Source organism: Pelophylax lessonae (genome assembly GCF_965119305.1).
Source record: "Pelophylax lessonae genome assembly, chromosome: 4".
Taxonomy (NCBI): Eukaryota; Metazoa; Chordata; class Amphibia; order Anura; family Ranidae; genus Pelophylax; species Pelophylax lessonae.
Window position 1 is genome coordinate 575,612,757 of NC_138771.1, and position 22,526 is coordinate 575,635,282.

The following is a 22,526-nucleotide window of genomic DNA, read 5'->3' on the forward strand; positions in this document are numbered from 1 at the left end:
CAGACTTGCATGCGGGTGCTAGGCCTGATCAATTCTACCTTCGAGGCGGTTTGCAAAGTTCCATACGAGGTCCCTGCAAAGGGAAATCTTGGCCTAAATGGGACAGGTGTCCGAAGTCTCTGGACAATCCGATCTGGCTGAGCCAGGAAACAAAAGGGTCTTTTGGTGGCTTCGCTCTCTGGCTCTTCGACATGGCAAATCCTTTCTCCCCTGGTATTGGACACTGGTCACCAGGGATACCAGTCTGTCCGGGTGGAGAGGTGCCCTGGGTCGGTGCTCCGCTCAGGGTGTTTGGACACTGGATGAGTCCAGACTCCCGATCAATGTCCTGGAACTCCCAGTGATCAGGCTGTGCCTAGATCACTGGACAGATCGTCTTCAGGGGTGTCCAGTGCGAATTCAATCGGACAATGCCACGGCCGTGGCTTATGTCAATCACCAGAATGGAACAAGAAGTGTGTTGGAAGCTTTGGAGGTAGTCGGCATTCTACGGTGGGCAGAACGTTTTGTTCCATCCCTCTCCCCCGTATACATTCCAGGGGTGGAAAAACTTGCAGGTGGATTATCTCAGTTGGCAGGCGTTGGACCAAGGAGAGTGGTCCCTTCATCCCGATGTGTTTTATTAGTTATATCTCCGGTGGGGCACCCCTAGATGGATCTATGGGCGTCTTGGCTCAGCAGAATGTTCAGAGATTTGTGGCACGGTCACACGATCCTCTGGTGGCCCTGTGGGGCCAGTATCTTCTGATCTAAGCTTTCCCTCCTCTTATTCTTCTGCCGAGACTCTTGCCCAGGATCAAGGCAGAAGGGATTCCGGTCATTCTAGTAGCCCCGGACTGGCTTCACTGGTCTTGGTACGCCGACCTGGTGTGGCTGGTCGCCAACATTCCTTGGAGACTGCCTCTCAGGGTAGATATGTTTTCCCAAGGGGCAATCTTCCATCCTGCTTTACAGTTGCTGGCTTTGATGGCTTGGCTGTTGAAAGCCAGGTGCTGAAGGATAGGCATTTGCCTGGGTTGGTGATTCTGACACTATTGAAAGCTAGGAAGTCTACCTCTAGGAAGATCTACCATTGTATGTGGAAAGCGTACATTTCATGGAGTGAATCGCTTGGTGGCTCGGGTCTTGACCTTCCTTTTAAACGGGGGTTGAGCAAAAATTGGCCTTGAGTACCATCAAGGGCCAGGTGTCTGCCTTGGCGGTCTTCTTTCAACGACCCCTGGCCATGCACTCCTGGTGTGTACCTTTTTATTCAGGGTGTTTGAAATTTGACTCCACTGATGCAGTCTCTACCACCTTGGGATCTGAACTTGGTGCTTTCAGTCCTCCAGAAGCCTCCCTTTGAAAATAATTGGTTATTATTATAGATGTTATTGGTATATTATAAGGTTTGTAAGGCGGCCTCTTGGTCGTCAGTGCACACTTTCACAAAGTTCTATAAAGTGGATGTGTTGCCATCTGCGGATGCTTCTTTTGGCCGCAAGGTTTTGCAGGCTGCTGTTTTAGAGTGTCTGTTCCCTCTTTGGGGAAGTAATGTTTCAGGTGGGCTCCAGTAGTTGTTTGTTGAGCTCCTGTTGCTAATTTTTTTGCTGTTCCCACCCCTCATGTTTGACACTGCTTTGGGACGTCCCACTGGTAAAGGATCTGTGTCCATCACTGAACGGAAGAGAAAATGGGATTTTTGACTTACTGTAAAATCCATTTCTCTGATGTTCCTTGACGGACTCGGCACCCACCCCTCTATGGAAATGTAATACTTCTGACACTGCTTGTATCAAAACTGAGTACCTATAGAAGAGAGAGGGAGTATATCCCCTGGGACTACCCATAGGCGTAGTCAAGTTCTTTTTTTTCTTCCTAGTGTCCTGCTCCTGTAAGGGGCAGTATAATCCAATAGTCAAGAATCTAAGGAGCTGTGTCTGTCAATGAACATCAGAGAGATGGATTTTACGGTAAGTCAAAAATCCATATTTTCAGATATACTTTAGGTCCAAATTTAACACCTTTTTATATGTTTTTGTTCCTAGTTGGGGAATTTCCCCATATTTCATACATAGATGAGAATTCTCTCTTTATCCTGTCTTAACAGGTGTTGTGGATAAACGGAAGTGAAGGGAATGTCCCATCAGGCACAAAGGCTACAATAAAACAATTAGAATTTGTTTCCTTCTCCATTCCTGTTCTGGTGATAGGTATTGGACGTAACTGGAAGAGAAAAGGAATGTGTTCAGTTAGGACACAGCATGTGAAATCTCAATCTCTTGTGACTCTGAAATGTCATTGGTTGCTATGTGTGTTCCTATTTTGTTTTTTATGTGACCACACAATTTTTGAGCTAAATAGGCGGTGTGCTGGTTATTTCTTGAGCTATAACACGGTGTCGCTGTAAGCCAAGCATGCCATCTTTGGGCGTATGGGAACATTGCTGAAAGGATTAGATGATTTCCAGCATAAAAAGCCCTGACTGAAGTTGTTGATCCATCTGTACTCTATCCAAAACTTGTTGGGCTGTAAGTTTATGGAAATATGTTCCTTTTATGTGATTTAGGCCCGAGACATCCTCCAAAGAGCGACCCAGGTACGATACACACATGTGGATGACTTGGCCTCTGTCTGGTGCCAGTTCGGTGAGATGGAGCTGAGACATGAGAACTATGAGGAGGCTCTAACAATACTCCGAGTGAGTATATAGGGACTGAGATAAATAAAGCATGTTCTGTCCAGTTTATTGGGACCTACCTGACCGTCTCACCTCTGTCCCTATAGAAAGCCACTGCAGTGCCAGCTCGTAAGGCTGAATACTTTGACGCTTCTGAGCCTGTGCAGAACAGATTGTACAAGTCATTGAAGGTGTGGTCTATGTTGGCTGATCTGGAGGAAAGTTTAGGAACTTTTAAGGTAAGACCTCCTTTTAACCTCATTCCCCTAAATTGACTTCTCCACTAGGTGCAAAAAGTACTTGGATCAATTTAAAGGCTAAGTTTACTTTTCAAAGAAGAAAAAAATGCACATTTTTTTTTTTGCCTTTTTTTTCTTAGGAGCCTGCAGAGCATTGCACCTACAATCAATAGATCATGAATGCAATGCCAGGCTCTTGCAGACTCTCATTAAAGCTGTCTGCTCGTACCTCCTGTACTGGCAGACAGTTACTTGGGAGCAGGAAGATCAATGTACTACAATAGCACTCATTAGCAGCCTCACAGTTCATTGAGAACTACAAGCCATCTGCCACAATGGCAGACCGTACTTGTAATTCATTAATTCACAGAATTCTTTGAATAAATGATGCTGCTGCGTGGTCAGAGCCCTGTGTGGCCATGCTATTTTCAAATTGTGCGGGCAGCAGAACCCCCCCCCCCCCCCCCTCCGTGTAATAAAATAACATTAATTAACAATAATTTTATTACACAGGTCAATAAAGGCTCAAATTGTAAATTATGACATAGACCCCTGAAGAAGCGGCCCCTTAGAGGCTGCAAAACATGTTGGGTTAATCTCCGATGACATCGCACATCGGATGAGTTGTATATTACATATTGCCTATTTTTTTGTACCTTTGTATTGTACTACAGCTTGCTTTATATATGTATAGTACATGTGTTTTTCCATATCTGTTTTTAACTTGTACAAATAAATTTAAATTTTATTTTATATATGTTGTTATTTCATGCTCTATGGTACCTTAAAAATCCCACCAGCCCTCCATTTCTTTTCATCTAGACTCCCTTTGTTCTATTTTTTCATCCTAATTGTTTTGTTTTTCCCCCCTCCTTTTTATGATTTGCTCCCCTCCCTTCTATTCCCATTCACCCCTCTTTTCCGTTTCCCTTATCTTTCCTTCCCTCCCCCCCATCCTTTTCTCCCTCCTCCTCCTCCCCCCCCCCCCCTTCTTATTCTTCTCACATTTCCTTCCTATACCTTTCCTGTTCCCTGTTTCTTCTTTCTCCCCCCTTTTTTTCTATTTTTTCTTGGCTTTTGGCTCAGACACCTTGAGCCATTGTCCAGTTTTCTTTGTAGGGTTTCTTTCCCTACTTACAATTGGATAGTAGGTATAAATAAAACAAGACTATTATATATAGTCCAAAAGCCAATAGGTAAGTGAGTCCATGAAAAGAAGATGGATGGGCTTCGGATGGGTGTAAGCAATAACATGCAACAAGGGCAAAAGCTCTTCACGGGAGTGAAGTTGTCTCTGTAGATCAGGAGGATAAAATAGGACAAGAAGAGCGCCTCTAAGTGCAGTAGTTTAATAATGGATAAAAAGCACAAATATACACTCACATTGGGTAAAGGATAATCAGCTTGTCAGTGCAGTGCATAGTTGAACCATGTGGCGGTATGTCAGGAAATCCAACGCTGGAGCCGGGATCATGGTTTAGCGGTGAGAGTGCCTGTGCTCTCAGTCTACCGGGTCAGCTGACTGTAACCAGCCTGGACCGCAGAGTGACAGCGTTTGATGTCACCAACGGGCAAAAGGGAACACAACGCGTTTCCGAGCATGCGCGACGGCACCACTGGGCATGCGTGCTCCTTTTTCAGGTGGGAGAGGGTAGAGGATGGGGAGAAACAAGAGCATTGCGGATGACTGACGCACGTAGACTGACCACTGTGTCAGAGCTCAGCAGCCATGATAAACTGTGGTCTGGAGGGCAGAAACTGACAGAATCAGCCAGGTTTTTTATATGATACGGAGCCAAATAACAGCACAAGCACTGTGCTGGTATTCATGCTTTAAAGGAACAGAATCCATTTTTTTTTTTTTTGGGTAACAAACACTTTAAAGACACTCTTCCAGTAGACTGGTTGCTGTAAGCTTAAAGCAGTATTAAAACCCAAGCCCAAAACCAAAAATATAATATAATTGCAGCTTAACAATCATTAGATATGGTGTCTGCATTCATTTTTTTTTCTTTTAGGCTTTTGGCCATGCACCTCCTGTATAATGCCCTGTACACACTATCAGATTATCTGAAGACTTTTGTCTGCAGACTTACCAAAACCATATAATATGAGGTCAAACCTAAACACTTTCAATTTGTATGCAATCCGGCAGGCCCTTGCACTACATAGAAAAGGTAAATCTGAAGACAAAAGTCTTCAGATAATCTGATAGTGTGTACAGGGCATTAGAGTGCCTTCACTCTGTGTGAAAGAGCACAGAGACACCTTTGGACAGCAGCATTGTTAATCGGATGAGGGGAGAGTGTATAGGGGGAGTTTTAAATGTACTAGCAGATTTAAATACACTAACAAACTGAAACCAAACTCCAGCTAGTTTTAAAGCAGTTACAACAACAGCCTTTTTTCCCTTTTAGGCTAAAGGTTGTTGCATAAATAAAAGCTTACTATTGTAAGCACCTGTCAGTGATAAATGCTTTCTATAAATCCTCGAACTGCTACTTCTGCAGGACAGCTTGTTCTGCTGAAAAAACGTCAGACTTAAGCCCCGTACACACGTACCGATCGTCGGCCGAACGATCGGCCGTCTTTTGTCCGAGGGCTGTGGTGTCTGTTGAAAACTGCAAAAGACTGCACACGAATTTTGTCGGCCAACAACAGCCGACTGCAGAAGTGATGTCATGTGATGGTTAACTTTCCTTGTCTTTTTTCTTTTCTGAGCATGCCCAGTCTTGCTAATCTGCTGTCTGTCGGCCGAAATCTGTACTGACTGGCGAACAATCGGCCGTTCTGGTGTTGGCCAACAAAAATTTTAATGCTTGCACGACAGATTCTGTTCGGCCGAAAATGCGCTGCCGGCTGTCGGAAGCATCGTACTAACAAGCCTACAATCGGCCGATCGGTCGTCGGCCGAATCTTTACGGCCGACAATCGGTACGTGTGTACGGGCCTTTACTGGCTGGAACACTGAGTGAAAATAAATGAGAAAAAGCCTATAAAAGAAAAGGAATGCAGCCATCACATCTAAGAATTTGTAACCTGCAGTATGATAAAGGTTTCCTCTTGGGGTTATTACTCTTTAAAAATAACAAACCTGTTATAGTTACCTGCTCTATGCAGTCATTTTGGGCAGAGCAGCTCCTCCTCTTCTGGGGTCTCCAGCTGGTGATCTTGGCTTTGGTTTGTGTCTATCCCCATACAAAGCGCTTGCTACGGGGCAGATGTACGAGTTTGCCCCACCCCCACTCCCTCATCACAGGATTTGATTAACAGCAGCAAGAGCCAATGGTCCTGTGAGGAGAGGGAGCAATGCTGCTGCTCTCAGGCACAGTGCTGGATTGAGATCAGGCTCAGGTAAGTATTTGGGGGGTTGGGCTGAACATGAAAAGCTTTTTATCTTAAAGCGGAACTCCACCGAAAGGGGAAGTTCTGCTTTAAGGACTCGTCCCCAGCTCCTCTTGCACAATTGGCATTTTTGAGGAGTGGGGGGGAGCAGGTACCTGTCACAACCGGGCTTGGCAACTGAAGTTCTCCTCCCTCCCCTCTGCAGTCTTGTTGGACACTGACAGGTCCCAGAAGACTGCATCCAGCATTCAGGATGCGCAGCGGGACTCGTGCATGCGCAGTGAGCACCCTGCTGTGAAGCTGCAAGGGGGAGGACCGAGGATGAAGACGGCTGCGGGGGAGCTCACCGCTGGACTGTGGGACAGGTGAATGGCTGTTTTTTGAAAGTCAGCAGCTACACTTTTTGTAGCTGCTGACTTTTATTTTTTTGATAGGTGCCTGGAGCTCCTCTTTAATGTAGAGAATACATTAAGGTAAAAAAAAAAAAATCTTTAGCCTTTACAACCACTTTAATGCTGCCACTTCTGTAATGCTGCTACTACTACTAACTTTTTATATTTAATGTGATGATAAATCTATGTAATTCACATATCTAATATAAAATCTCTGTTCTTAGTCCACCAAGGCTGTATACGATAGGATCATTGATCTCCGGATAGCCACCCCACAGATTATCATCAACTATGCTATGTTCTTGGAGGAGCACAACTATTTTGAAGAAAGTTTTAAGGTAGGTGAAGATGACAGGAAATATGGGTGGCATTCAGGAGAGACGAGGGTAATAGGACTGGTTAACTCTCCATAAAATGGTCATTTATCATTTTTTCTTTTTATGACACCAGGCCTATGAGCGCGGCATCGCCCTTTTCCGCTGGCCGAATGTCTACGATATCTGGAGTACTTATCTGTCCAAATTCATCGCTCGATATGGAGGAAAGAAGCTGGAGAGAGCTCGTGATCTGTTTGAACAGGCTCTGGATGGCTGTCCTAGAAAATTTTCCAAAAGTTTGTATTCTCCAGAGAAGTGGACAGGGTGATGGGCTCACAGATTTATCAGACTTTATATAACTTTTTCATTCTTCTGTACCCTGTGTAGATATCTTTCTGTTGTATGCCAAGCTGGAGGAGGAGCATGGTATGGCCCGACATGCCATGGCTTTATATGAGCGTGCCACTCAGGCTGTAGAGCCAGCAGAACAGTACGAGATGTTCAACATTTACATCAAGAGAGCTGCTGAAATATATGGAGTCACACACACCCGAAGCATTTATGAGCGAGCCATAGAGGTACCTAACTTCTTGTATTTACATTTGTTAAGTATATTTGAAATTCTTTCATATGATTTAAAGGCAGAAGGTTTTTTTTTTATCCTATTGCATTCTGTGCATTTAGATAAAAAAACACCTGTGTTGAGCAGCCCTCCTCAGCCCCCCCTTAGGGTCCATTCACACTAGCGTGACTTGTCAGACGACTTGGTCGCCTGACAAGTCGCGGTGGGTCGCTCGCCATAGAATAGTACAGGACCCGTTCTAATATGAGCGACACAAGTCGCTCCGACTTAGAAAAAGGGTCCTGTACTACTTTGGGGCGACCTGGAGGCGACTTGCATTGACTTCAATGATATGAAGTCTGTGCATGTCGCGCCGAGGTCGCGGTGCACGCTGTGCACCGTGACTTCACAGGTCGCCCCACCAAGTCCTGTTGCAGCAGTCTGAACGGGGTCTTATACTTGCCTAAACCCATCTCTATTCAGCGATGTTGCAGGAGAGACTCAGCTGCCCGGGACTCTTACCCCCTCATTGGCTGAGACAGCAGCGGAGCACCATTGGCTCCTGTTGCTGTCAAACTCACTGAGCCAATGAGGAGAGAGGGGGCGGGGCCTAGCAGCTCCGTGTCTGAATGGACACATGGAGCTGCGGTTCAGCTTGGGTGCCCCCATAGCAAGCTGCTGGCTGTAGGGGCCAGGAGTGCCAAAGAGGGACCCGCGAAGAGTAGAATCTGGGCTGCTCTATGCAAAACCAACTGCACAGAAGAGGTAAGTATACCATGTTTGTTGTTATTTAGGCAAAAAAAAAAAAGGTCTTTAGTATCACTTTAAAGTGGTTGTAAAAGCTCAGGGTTTTTTACCTTCATGCAATTCTATGCGTGAAGGTAAAAACCTCCCCTGTGCAGCAGCTCCCCAAACACCCCCTAATACCTACCTGAGCCTGATCTTCCTCCAGGAAGGTGCATGTGAACTTTGGCTTTCCAGAGACTCTCCCTCCTCATTGGCTGAGCCAGCAGCGGGAGCCATTGGTTCCTGTTGCTGTCAATCACAGCCATTGAGGAGAGAGAGAGAGAGGGGGGGCGGGGCCAAGCCACGGCTCTGCGTGTGAATGGACACGCAAAGCTGCAGCTCTGGAGCACACCTCCCTGGGTGCCCCTATTGCAAGCTGCTAGCTCTGGGGGCACTCGGCAGGCAGGAGGGGTCAATGGCGCTGTCAAGGGACCTGAGAAGTGGAGGATTGGGGCTGCTTTGTGCAAAACCACTGCACAGAGCAGGTAAGTATAACATTTTTTATTTTTTTTATAGAAAGCCTTTTTAATATCACTTTAAACTGTGGAAGGTAAAAACACCGTTGCTTTAAAGGCATAGTCTACCTTTCAAAATTGTAATAAATTCACCATTGATGATGACATAAAAATGTAATGCATTTTTCATTCAGGCCTGCAGAGTATTGACACCACAATCATTTTTCTAATTATGTCACATCACATACAGTTCTTAGAAACCAGCCAATAATTGTCAGAGAAGTAATGTAATATAAATGACCTGTGTGCGGGTGACGCTGACATCACTAGGCATTTGTACGAAGTATTGTTCAGGAAAGTTTTTTACGTTCTGTGAATCTTTTTCCTTAGCTGTTGCCAGACGAGCAGTCTAGAGAGATGTGCCTGCGTTTTGCGGATATGGAGTGTAAGCTTGGAGAGATTGATCGAGCCCGAGCTGTGTATTCCTACTGTTCCCAGATGTGTGATCCGAGGGTGAGTATTTTCATAGACTGGACCGTGAAAGCCACTTTCTGTGACTTGTAGTGTATATGGTTTCTGTTAGTAATGACTTTAACTCCACAATGTCACATGTGAATGTGTTCTATGTATTAATCTTTGCAGCTGACAGCAGGGTTTTGGCAGACTTGGAGAGACTTTGAGGTGCGTCATGGCAACGAGGACACAATTCGGGAGATGCTGCGTGTAAAACGAAGTGTACAAGCCAAATACAACACACAGGGCACTTTCCTTGTATCCCAGAGACTGAGGGCAGAAGCAGGAGGGGCTGGCCAGGAATCTAAAGGTAATGTCTTAAAGGAACTTAGGCTGGCCATACACAGTTTGAATCTTGGCCAGTTCAGTGGGAAGCAGCCGAGATTCTAACCATTAATGGGCAGGCCAAGTTGATCGATCGATCAACTTGGGTACAACCAGCCTGTTGGATTATCTTGCAACCATTGCTAGCAGCTGCTATAGCCGCTAGCGATAATCACTCCTCCGGGTGGGTGAGAAGACGGTTGCTGATTCCCCTGTCAGCACTGTCTGTGTTGATGAGGGAATCGTTCAAATTTCTTTCCTGCAACCCGTGGTTGCAGGAATGAAAATTGCACAGTGTATGTCATGCCTTATCTAGCCTGATCAATTGGTTTGTTGAACTCCCTGGTCATCCTATCTGCCACTGTATGGTGGCCATCATATGGTAAATCTTATTATACTCCCTGTGAGGTGGTTAAAGGGAAACTCCAAACAGCTAAATATAAAGTTGGACTACATAAGTGGTAGCTGCTTTACCTGCTCAAGAGTTTGTATTTCTAGCCATCCAGGTTGGAGATTTACACACCCTTGCCACACACAGCACGGTCCTATCTGGCAGGAATGGGGGATCTGTTTTTTCTCTGCTCCAGTTTTACTTTCAGTTCTAGGTCTCCGCGAGAAGCAGCACATCCCTCTGTCATGTTGCCCCCACCCCCCTATCAGCATGCTCTTTATTAGCACATGAGGACTGCAGCAGAACTGATTTGACTCCTTGTGCTTCTTCTCCTTCTCTCAGTATGTGCTTTGCTGTACAGGGGATTGCAAGAGGTTAATACAAAATCAAGTTCTGGTATTTAAATTGTTTGAAATGTTAAGAAATACAGAGCTGCAACATGTTTTTCATTTTCTGGTTACGCAGATCTGTCCATGTTTGAATCTTCTACAAACATGTTTGTTCAGCTTTTATATTTATATCTCGTACGGTTCTAAAAAGAGTAATGTCCAATGTTCATCCTCTCAGAGCATCTGCAGTTTTAGTCATGAAGACAGAACTAATCCCTTTGGGCAAGGAAGAAACATGTTTTCTGATCCTCTCGCTCCTCAGTCAGTTTTTTACCACCTAATGTATTCCACAGCTTAATTACTCTATCTGTAAGAAACCCTAAGTATTTTATTTATTTATTTCAGGTACTTATATAGCGCTGTCAATTTACACAGCGCTTTACATATACATTGCACATTCACATCAGTAAGGCAAAGTCTTTTTTCTTGTATAACTGATTGGGTCACATGATGTCTTCAAAGAGTAGAAATTTCTGTTTTTCCACTGTATCTTTCCTTTAATCCCCACAAACGTGTTTCTTTGTAGAAAAAAAAAAAAATAAGGATAACTTTGTAGTAACCTTTGTGACTGCAGATCCAACCAAAACATTATTCCATTTTGGGATAGAGAAGCAAAGTGTTTAGACGCCCTTTCTTGTATTTATTGCTGCCCGTGTCCTCTTTGTGGAGATTTTCTCTCCCAGTTCCGGTGTGGTCAATGGGCCTGGAAATGAGCAGAATCTCTCTAATAGGGACATAGACAGTGAAAAGAAGTTTTTTTTCAGTTGAGTGGGGGATGGGGATCTCCTGCCAGGTGTTCTTTCTGTGTTCCCATTATACCTCTTTTTGGTTTCTAGGCCGGGAAGTGCAAGGAAGAATTAGAACCTCTAAAAAAAAAAAAAAAAAAAAAAAAAAAAAAAAACGGCAGTTCCATTTTAATAATAAGTGGACTACTTGTATAACCTTGCTTTTTCTTCTAGAACCAGTGGATGAGATGCAGGCACTGGAGCAGAAGGCAGCGGTGGTGGCAGCAGAGGCTGAAAGAGATAAACCACAGATGAAGGAGAAGATCCTGTTTGTTAGGTTTGTAGCTGTATGGAGATTCACTCACGCCTCTTTTAAGTGTTCTCCAACAAAAGAACTGACATCTCATTGTATTCTGTGCAGGTCTGATGCTTCTAAGACAGAATTGGCAGAGATGACACTGCAGGCAAATCCAGATGAGATCAACATAGGGGAGGAAGATGAGTCAGAGGAGGAGCTGGAGCCGGATGGTAAGCCATTAGCATCTCATACTCGTCATGTGATTTTATTCACTTTAGATCCGGTACATTTTGAAGGAGAGAGACACAAACATTAAAAGTGGTTGTAAACCGCTGCATGTTTTTTTTTTTACCTGCAAGGCAAAGGCAGAATGTGCTAGTATTAATCGCATACTAGCACATACATTATGTGAAACTTACCTGAAAACTAAGCCTTCCAGGAATGCGATGTCATTGCTGAAGATAGCTTCCATCTTTACCCATCTTTCTTCCTGGTTCGTGGCCTACGGCTCTGTGACTGGCCGAAGCCGCGATGACGTCACCTCTGCGCATGTGTGCGGGAGCCACCAGTTACGGCACAGGGCTCAGAAGGAATGGCACAGGTGGCCCTTTCTTCAGAGCGCATGCATCCGTGATGTCACTGGCTGCATGCACAGTGAATATCTCCTTGACGGTGCAGGTTTAGGAGATATTTAGCCTTATTATAGGCTTACCTATAGGTAACATTTTAAAGATGGATGTTTACTTCCTCTTTAAATGCTAGTTAGGTTGAAATCGGATATATTGATTCTTCCACTTTTGTTGAGAAAAGGTGCCTTTAGATTTTATAGCTTACTAGTTAGGCTGGATCCCCACTATTGTGGTGTGTTAATACGCTTTGTAGTAAGTAGCCTATTTTGAGTCATTTTGAGTGGGCTGTCAATGCAGGTTGCACAGTGTACCTCCAGCACAGAGACTGGGCTCTTACCAATGATTCCGGGAGTCTAGATTTGCCATCACTTGATTTCTGTGATAGCCTCTTGGAGACCCCTGCACTAAGTAGTTGCAATGATAGGTGCAGTTTTACTAACACATTAAATCACCCACTACAGAGCTCAGTGAGGAGAGGTCTGAGAGCTGATTGGAGGGAAGAGACACACCCACCCCCTTCCCACAGCTCACAGGAACAGAGCGGCTGTCAATCAGCTGGAGCTCTCCCACCCCATCACCTTTTTTCTCTTGGTGTCAGGAAAACTTGTCCGAATTGACTTATGCTGATAGAGGAAAGGAGAAGTAGACAGAAATGACACTTAGTGCCCTGGCTTGAGACAAGTACACACTATAGAGGGATATGCTTTGTTCATATTTCATGTCTGAGGTTTACAACAGCTTTTAAGTATATTGTCTTTATTTTATGTTTATAGATTTTGTTCACTCCTCACGAAAATCAAAATGTAGAATATTTTGGTGGGAGCAGTTCACATTATTGTATTTTGATATGTGTATATAAGTTATGTGTGCGGGATTTTCAGTGCATGTAATGGCATAAAGAGAGGCAATATAAATCAATCTGTTGTGTATTAAAATCTAACACCACCACATAACAGCATTAGGAGGGATTTTTACCTTGTGTGGGTTACATACACATGTAAAGTGTTTACAGGCGTGTTAATCTCTATAGTTTAATGTCTAAAAGGGTTACAGGATAATATATAATCTTTCTTACCTTCTGTCACAAGAGAGTGAGGCTGACGTGTTAATGGAGTGGATAGACGTTACTCAATAAATTGTGTGAATATTCACTCCAGAGCAAATTCCTGTTTACTTATTTCATCAGTGCAAAAGGTTGACATCCAGTCCGATTAAATAAAAAAACTGGTACAGTATCTCACAAAAGTGAGTACACCCCTCACATTTTTGTAAAATATTTTACTCTATCTTTTCATGTGACAACACTGAAGAAATGACACTTTGCTACAATGTATAGTAGTGAGTGTACAGCTTGTATGACAGTGTAAATTTGCTGTCCCCTCAAAATAACTCAACACACAGCTATTCATTTCTAAATCACTGGCATCAAAAGTGAGTACACCCCTAAGTGAAAATGTCCATATTGAATCCAAAGTGTCAATATTTTGTGTGGGCACCATTATTTTTCAGCCCTGCCCTTAACCCTCTTGGGCATGGAGTTCACCAGAGCTTGCCACTGGAGTCCTCTTCCACTCCTCCATGACGACATCACGGAGCTGGTGAAGGTTAAAGACCTTGAGCTCCTCCTCCTTCTGTTTGAGGATGCTCTACAGATGCTCAATAGGGTTTAGGTCTGGAGACATGCTTGGCCAGTCCATCACCTTTACCCTCAGCTTCTTTAGCAAGGCAGTGGTTGTCTTGGAGGTGTGTTTAGGGTCATTATCATGTTGGAATACTGCCCTGCGGCCCAGTGTATGATGGTAGAGGATCATGCTCTGCTTCAGTATGTCACAGTACATGTTGGCATTCATGGTTCCCTCAATGAACTGTAACTCCCCAGTGCCGCCAGACCATGGCACTCCCACCACCATGCTTGACTGTAGGCAGGACACACTTGTCTTTGTACTCCTCCCCTGGTTGCTGCCACACACACTTGACACCATCTGAACCAAATAAGTTTATCTTGGTCTCATCAGACCACAGGACATGGTTCCAGTAATTCATGTACTTGCTCTACTTGTGTTCAGCAAACTGTTTGTGGGCTTTCTTGTGCATCATCTTTAGAAGAGGCTACCTTCTGGGATGCAGCCATGCAGACCAGTTTGATGCGGTGTATGGTCTGAGCACTGACAGGCTGACCCCCCCCCCCCCACCCCTTTAACCTCTGCAGCAATGCTGTCAGCACTCATACATCTATTTCCCAAATACAACCTTGTGATATGATGCTGAGTACGTGCACTCAACTTCTTTGGTTGACCGTGGCGAGGCCTTTCCTATTAAACCACTGTGCTGCAGCTCAGTTTCAGGATTTTGGCAATCTTATAGCCTAGGCCATCTTTATGTAGAGCAACAATTCTTTTTTTTTTAGATCCACAGAGTTCTTTGCCATGAGGTGCCATGTTGACCTTCTAGTGACCAGTATTAGAGAGAGCGATAACACCAAATTTAACACACCTGCTCCCCATTCACACCTGAGACCTTGTAACACTAACGAGTCACATAACACTGGGGAGGGAAAATGGCTAATTGGGTCCTATTTGGACATAGTCACTTAGGGGTGTACTCACTTTTGTTGCCAGCAGTTTAGACATTAATGGCTGTGTTGAGTTATTTTGAGAGGACAAAAAATTTACACTGTTATACAAGCTGTACACTCACTTCTTTACATTGTAGCAAAGTGTCATTTCTTCAGTGTTGTCACATGAAAAGATATAATAAACTATTTACAAAAATGTGAGGGGTGTACTCAGTTTTGTGAGATACTGTATATACAGTGGGGAAAATAATTATTTGATCCCATGCAGATTTTGTAAGTTTGCCCACTTACAAAGAAATGAAGGTTCTTAAAGTGATGGTGAACCTTGGCACCCCAGATGTTTTAGAACTACATTCCCCATAATGCTCATGCACTCTGCAGTGTAGCTGAGCATTATGGGAAATATAGTTCCAAAACATCTGGGGTGCCAAGGTTCACCATTACTGGATTTGTATCATAGGTGTATTTTAAATGACAGAGACAGAATATTAACCAAAAATCCAGAAAAAAACATGATACAAATGGTATAAATTGGGTTGCAGTTCAGTGAGTAAAATTAAGTATTTGATCCCCAAGCAAAACACGACTTGGTACTTGGTGGAGAAACCTTTGTTGGAAAGCACAGAGTTAAGAAATTTCTTGTAGTTGGTTACCAGGTTTGTGCACATCTCAGGAGAGATTTTGGTCCACTGTTTTTTTTTTTTTATTATAGATAGTCTCTAAATCTATAAGGTTTCTTGGCTTAGATTAAGGTCTGGAGACTGGCTGCTAGGCCACTCCATGACCTTAATGTGCTTCTTCTTGAGCCACTCCCGTTGCCTTGGCGGTATGTTTTGGGTCATTGTCATGCTGGAAGACCCATCTTCAGTGTTCTGGCTGAGGGAAGAAGGTTCTCATCCAATATCTTACAATACATGGCCCCATCCATTGGCCCCTTAATGCAGCAAAGTCGGCCTGTATCTTTTAGCAGAAAAACAGACCCTAAGCATAATGTTTCCACCACCGTGCTTGACTGTAGGGATGATGTTCTTAGAGTCATAGTCTTTTTTATGCACAGAACAGGTTGTTGTTAGGAGAACCTTCTTAAATTGATGGGACTAATCTGTGTACCACATGGGCACATACTGTAGCCTGTCTGTGTGAGCCAGAATTATTGTTGGTTGGTAGGGGATTAAATACTTATTTATTTTTTCTGGATTTTTGGTTAATATTCTGTCTGTAATTTAAAATTCACCTATGATAAAAAATTATGTAGATGCTTCATTTCTTAAGTGGGCAAACTTAAAAAAAAAGCTGCAGAGCATCGAATAATTTTCCCCACTGTAGAGCAAAATGCATTATAAATGTGTGTGCTGTTCCTTGCATCACACTGACAGGTCGCTTCATGGCAATGTGCATATTACTGTGATGCTATTATGAATAATTCAACAAACTTATGTTTTGTTTTTTTTCCCTCTACAGAAGTACAATTGGAGCAGAAATCAGTCCCTGCGTCGGTCTTCTCTGGGCTTGCTGATGACTAAACCCCCCCACCTCACACACTCTTTACCAACAAAACCAATCGCAATGAAATAAAAGACAAACACATACATTTTTTTTTCATTCTCATGGATTCTTTTTATATACAAATAATTGCAAAATCATTTAATATAGATATTTATAATAAATCTGTATGTATATTATAAATACAACTTGTGGTGGGCAGCTTGTCATCAGCTATGGAGTCCAGACTCGCTGAGACAGCACCACCTACAATTCATCCAAGTTATCATCAGTAGCATATTTATAAATAGTGTATGATGCATCGTTTGTGTTCTGTGGAGGGTGTGACCTTCCTCCTCAGGGGCAGGGCTAAGCACCCTGAAGGTTCTTACATTGAGTGTAGAGATGATTCGCCATATATACACCCCCCCCTTTTTTTTTTTTTTTCTTCCCCAGGGCCCAAAGCTGCTATAGCCCCTTAATTGTATCAAACTCAAATCTATAAAAAAGTAAAGTGGGGGGAAAAAGGTGCTCTTATTAGATCTCCTGGTTCAGTCAGAGGTACACCAATTTTTGCTGTGTTTATCACTATGGTAAAAACTGCTCCAACAATACATGACCCAAACCAGTTGAATACAAAGTGTGCTTCAACATTCTGGTGTAGGTGTGAGGGAGGGTCTGTGGGCTCAGACTTCTTCAGCTGCTGTGAACTTTGTGCTAAGGGTGTAGAATTAGAAGACACTCGTGTGAATGGAACATGGACAAAGATACAGCTGTTTGGGAATGTGGATAACCCAACCTGTTTCCCCCTAGATTGCAGGACTACCTAGCCAAGGCCATTCATACAGCAGGATACATGCTAGAAGCCTCAGATGGAAGCTGATGGTTTGCTAACTCCATACCGCTTTCCTGTGGTCACTTGTGGTAAAAAAAAAAAAAAAGAATAGGTTAATTTTCAGGTATTCCCCCCAGCAGTAGTATACAGTCTCCTTAGTGGAAGCTTCTGTTTGAGGTTTCGCACGTGGGGCTTTGATTTTAGGGTAAGGAAGTTGTAGCATTAGCACACAAAATGTTTCTTTGCACAATTGTAAACCTTTTTTTTTTTTTTAATTTAAGCTAGGCTAAGTTGTGAAATAGTACAAAGTCTAATTCTTTGTGATCTTGCTCCTAGAATCAACTTCTTTACCATAACACCTTGCAGGGCTAGGTCTGAAAACGATTGGCTTGCCCATTGTGTAAAATGGTTTGTCACGTGCTTGGGAAGGAAGGGAAATCAAAGTCCTACAGCCGAAAGCATAAAAATTACCTTTACAGTAGAGACTCCTGCCTGCAAAAGGTAAATGCTAGGGGTAGTAGAATAAGCTTTATTACTTATTCGCTCTAGCAGGCTTTATGGTGTGTGACTAGTTCCCCTGAAACCTCTTCAGGGCTCAGCTTGGCAGTTGCACTCAAGCATTGCATTCAATAGAGATGCAGTAGCAGCAAAGAGAAACAGAGAGAGAGGGAGGAAAAAGCAAAGTATCTACCGTACCCCTAGATTGAAAAAGCATTTAACCTTTTTGCAGGGGGGAAGGGCTGGCAGACCACTGCAAGGATTCTTTTTGTTTTTAATCCTAGACTTCTGCTGTAAGATCTTAACGATTGAACAATACTGAAGCTGCATATGCACCCCTCATTTCACCATCTGAGTTATGTTCAGCATTTCTCTGAATACAGTATCTTGGAGTCCTGTAACACACTGCAGACAGATAAGCAATGACAAGCAAGTATAGGCAATTTTAATGCATGCACTGCATTCAGACACAAGCTGAACATAGCTCATGTTTATCTCACTACAAACACCAAGAAGTGTTGTACATTCTACAGCCTTACAGAAAGTAAAGCTGGTTTTAAATCTCCAAGAGCACAATCCAGTCATATTCTTTGATAAATTACTCTACTGTCACCTAACGGCCATACAATAGATTTGATTATTTCAAAATTATACAGTGACCTAGCGCATAAAGCTATGCAACCCACAACTGGATAGCCCCCACCACACTTCACACAAATAAACAACATCCATCCATACTGAATATATACATCTACATTTACAAGAGGAGCAAAAAAAAAAAAAAGTATAGCTCCATCTGGGAATGATGTAAACTGCACCAAAACCATTTCTTTCCTTAGCAAGTTAGGGGTACCTAGTAGACTAGGATCCAGCCCCTGAAACATGGATTTTGTTCAACAAAAATATCTACGACAACTGAAAAGACCAAGGCGAACAGGCCTGTACTTTAAAAAAAGCATCCTACACTGAGCACTCCAAAAAACAGGAGCAAATACTTGTGCTTAGTGACTACTGTAAAGCATGAGCTAAGCAAGCGCAAATTACAAGACATTAGCGCAATTCATTAAACAAAGATAAAGCCAGGTATGCAGAAGAAGTGAGGAAAGCTGAGGGCGGCAGTGGAATAGTCTACAGGCAGGAAGGCAGTGTATGAGTAAACAGCAGGCAGTGTATGAGTGAAAACAGCAGGCAGTGGACACCTTCCAAAAAAAGGTATAAGAATACCATGATCAGTCACAGAGGATGAGGAGCAAAGGCAGTGAACTCATTGACTATGGCATAACAAAAATGACGAATAAGTAGCTTAAATCTTCTAACATTTTTTTTCCTGTTACACCAACCTGGTTACTGGGGTTAAAGAAAAACTCATAAAAGGTTCAGACCAGTGCTAGGTATCTGACCTTAGCAGGGATCTCGCTCTTCTCATTTGTAACAGAGCTTAGCCAAAGTGGAGATTCTTTACTTTCCTATAAATAATACAGTTGAAGGGAGGATGGGGACATGGTGTTGATGTCAGCCTACCACCTTACTAGATTCCTCATAAGAACCATATAAATAGTCAAGAAAAAAAACTTAATACCATGGCTCTGCTTAAATGCTGATCACACCAGCTTGGGAAACCCATAATAAGAGGAATATGAAGCTGCTCTTCTAGGTGGAATTTAAGTGATGCAGGCTGTGACTGTCATCATTGAGATATGCAATTAGTGGTTTTACTCAAAATTCATCACTTAAAAGTGGTTCTAAAGCATAAACATTTTTTTTTAACCTTAAAGGATGGATCATTCACCTTTCAGAACATTACAGGTTTCACCCATATTCATATTCAGGGTAGAACGTGTTACGAACGGACCAGCCCCCGATCCTCTGCTCTGACAGCTAGTGGGGATCTTCCCCAGCGCTGGGGTAGTTCTTTGAGTCTTCCTCTCAGATTGTATCTGCTTGTCCATACGATGTTTTAGACACACAGATGCACCAACAGGCCAGCAAGAGACCTGCATGGCACCAGCATGCTGAAACCAAAAATAATAAATGCACATTTTTTTTTTTTTTTTTACCCCCCTCCTATTCAATCCAGCATTATGCATGTCTGCAGCAGCTTTCTTTCCTCGCTTCCTGGTCTCACAGGCGTTGGTGATGTGCTGTCAATCAAACACAGTGATGAGGGGGTGTCTAGAGTGAGCCTGCACAAGTGCCCCATAGGAAGCAGCTTCCTATTGGGGCACTCGCCAGAGAGGAGGTTTAGGACTGCTTTGTGCAATTCCATTACACAGAGCAAGTATAAATCTGCATGTTTTTTTTATTTGTATTTACAATCTTTTTAAAGCAGAACTAAACACTCATATATTACAGCCAATGAGGCTGCAATATTTACCTCTGTTTTATCTGCAGTTGTCCTAGTGCTTCACATGTGATTAGCTAGAACACCTGCCATTTGACGGCTTGCCCATTTTGTTGTAAGCATAAGCAACTGACAGTTATCAAACCCAGCAAGCATTCAAGGTAACCTTTTAAAATAATGTAAATGGTACTACCTCATGAGTCACCTATCTCTGCTAATTAAGGAACGAAGGTACAGGAGGGGTCAACTTATTCCCCGTTTCATCTTTGGTACTTCCTGGTCAGTGCTTGCTCATAAGCTACAGTCTGTTGATATGCATTCATTGGCAATTGAAAAGGAAGTTACCTCAAGAAGCTACAAGCTGAAATAGCTGTATAATCTGGCTGGCTGTGCAGAGAAGCAGAAGTATGTTGATCACTAAACTAGCTTCCTGTTAAGGGGGGTACAGCCTTAGATGAATAGCAACTGACTCCCTTGCCTAGTGTCCAACCTCCTAAGTGCAGAGCTCATCATATTCAAACACAATGTATGCCCATGAAATTAACACAAGCATCTCTATGGTGATGACCTCTGCAAATAAAGAAATAGAGAGAAAAGCCTTCAGATCCAAAACATGGACTGACTTATCCACCATGTCCTAAAATACAAACCATAAAAGGCACCAATAGATGGTCATGAGCTAGAGCCTGGAAGGTGGCACCATGTTAGTGGAAGGCAGCTGCACTGCATTAATAGACAGTGGGTTAAGTAGCTTGGCACATTCCAGTGGAGCAAAAAAGTAAGCAACATATCCCACCTGAGACCAGGACATATACTGCAGCTAAACCAAAAGTAGAAAAAAGGCAATTTTCACAGAACAGGTTTAAAAAAAAAAAGCTAGTCCAAAAAGTTGCATACAAGTGTCTGAAGAGCCAAACCACCTCCAGACTGTGTGGAATAGCCAACTGTTACATCTTACAGGAAAGTCTAAACTTGACGTTCCAACCAAACTTACAGAAAGGTCTCAACATTATGTTCCAAATAAGTTTAGAAGTATGACAATCTCGGCCAGGTCAAAGTAGAAGCAGTGAGGTTCCTAGAACAGAATACCTTGACCTAGCTTAAGTCGGGCAGAAATTGAACACCATATCCCCAATACTGGATAAAATTAACAATCTGCCCAGTAGCATGCTGGAGCATGTGGGAGGCATTCATTTGGGAGTACTGGCTTTTTTCGGTGTAGTGGGTCGCTTGGTCTGCCACAGATGGCCCTGGATAGTGAAGGCATCAACACTCATGGACATAGTTTTGCTGGGGATCTGGGTGAAGCGCTTTCTGTCAGAACTGTATTTGTAGATATCTTCCACCATAGACAGGGTGATTGTGCGAGGGCCATAGCCCGCCAGACGAGTCAGTTCATCTGTCTCAGCTGAAAAGGTGTAGACTGCTCGGAACTGGCAACTGCTGTCACGGAAAAGGATGAGGAAATGGTTTGACTGGCTCTTGTCCATGTCCTAAGGGTAAATGAAAGAGTTTATGGTGTTAGCATCTCTATGGGAAAGATTATGAGCTCTATATTTAAAGGGTTAGTTCACCTTTAAATAAAACTGCCTATGCAGGGAAGGGGCACTTGTATACAAGAAGAAACTGTGCAGCTTTCACAAGAGTTGGATAATGATCCTGCTATAGACATAGGCCATTTACATACCTCCCAAAGCCTGGCTGAACAAATCCCAGGGATGGCATCATCCCATCCTGCCTTGTTGCTAGGACATTGCTATGACACTCTCAGACATTACTGTTCACCCCCACCATCACAGGAGCAAGCTCTTAAACCCTCACACATGTGTGGTCAACTATCTCTCCCATCGCAGTATAGCTAAGTTCAGAGCTACTGCTACAGGGGAGAGAGAACACATGCAAAGGCGTCTGAATCAGATGGATGTCTTAGCAACAGGACAGGATGATGCCATCTCTAGCAGTTTTTCGTCCAAGCTTCGAGAGATGCATAAATGGCCTATACCTATACAATGGGCATTATTTCGCTTTGGTAAAAAGGTGCATGTTTTTTTTTTAACAGGTGCCCCTTACCTGCATAGGCAGTTTTTTTGGTAAATGTGAGCTAACCCTTTAAGTGTACTTGTAATCCATAAGCAATGGAGATTTGGCTGTTGGCCAGCAGGAGGCATGCAAAGACAAGATAGGCCATCAAATGCCCAGCTGAAGGCGTGCACAGGTCAGGCCAACAATGCTGCTGCAATTGCAAGGCAGAAGTGTTATGTGGTCAGCCTGAAACAGGGAATGCTCTTACCGACAGTATCTCCAGTCAACAATATTTGCAACACATTCAGCTTGTATCATGCCAAACTGGAAAATTGAATATGTTTTCATATATGCTTTAATAAATAAGGTAAAAGAAGCAGCAACCTACACCTGCCAATTGATTGTAATGTTCCAGTGATGTGTTTTTTTTTTTCAGTTTGAAAGTATTAACATCAACAAATAGCTAAAATTAGAACCGCTAAAGGTAAAAACCTGCTGGTGGTCTAAATGAAAGGTTATCTCTTGATTTCTGGCCTCTCCACTTGTCAATCTGTCCTTGTGTTAAGACTGCAAAAAAAATGTTTTTCAATAGAACACTTTAGGCATATGGCAAATCACTGTAGTTACTAACCATTCCTTTCTTTATTTGTTATTCTTTTCTTCACTGCCCATCTAAATCTCCTTCTTAAAACAGTAGTAAATTGCAGTTGAAGAAAAAAAAAATTCCCCGGCAAGGCAAATGTCATAAT

General features: G+C 43.1%; 2 protein-coding genes across 2 annotated transcripts in view; one reads left to right on the plus strand and one right to left on the minus strand.

Annotated features, from left to right (window-relative positions):
* The window catches only part of XAB2 (XPA binding protein 2), a gene marked incomplete at its 5' end in the record, with an annotated part of 35,501 nt that extends 19,305 nt beyond the window's left edge, over positions 1 to 16,196 (plus strand). Inside the window, 10 exon segments of the mRNA XM_082256547.1 lie at positions 2,549 to 2,680; positions 2,767 to 2,898; positions 6,860 to 6,973; positions 7,086 to 7,248; positions 7,340 to 7,530; positions 9,146 to 9,268; positions 9,398 to 9,578; positions 11,332 to 11,434; positions 11,519 to 11,625; positions 16,061 to 16,196. Coding sequence (XP_082112673.1) covers positions 2,549 to 2,680; positions 2,767 to 2,898; positions 6,860 to 6,973; positions 7,086 to 7,248; positions 7,340 to 7,530; positions 9,146 to 9,268; positions 9,398 to 9,578; positions 11,332 to 11,434; positions 11,519 to 11,625; positions 16,061 to 16,122 — 1,308 coding nt within the window. The 3' untranslated portion in view covers positions 16,123 to 16,196.
* Positions 16,197 to 20,800: 4,604 nt separating this feature from the next.
* The window catches only part of CAMSAP3 (calmodulin regulated spectrin associated protein family member 3), a 174,216-nt gene continuing 172,490 nt past the window's right edge, over positions 20,801 to 22,526 (minus strand). The window contains exon 19 of the mRNA XM_082253167.1: positions 20,801 to 21,248. Coding sequence (XP_082109293.1) covers positions 20,946 to 21,248 — 303 coding nt within the window. The 3' untranslated portion in view covers positions 20,801 to 20,945. The remainder of the gene's footprint in view (positions 21,249 to 22,526) is intronic.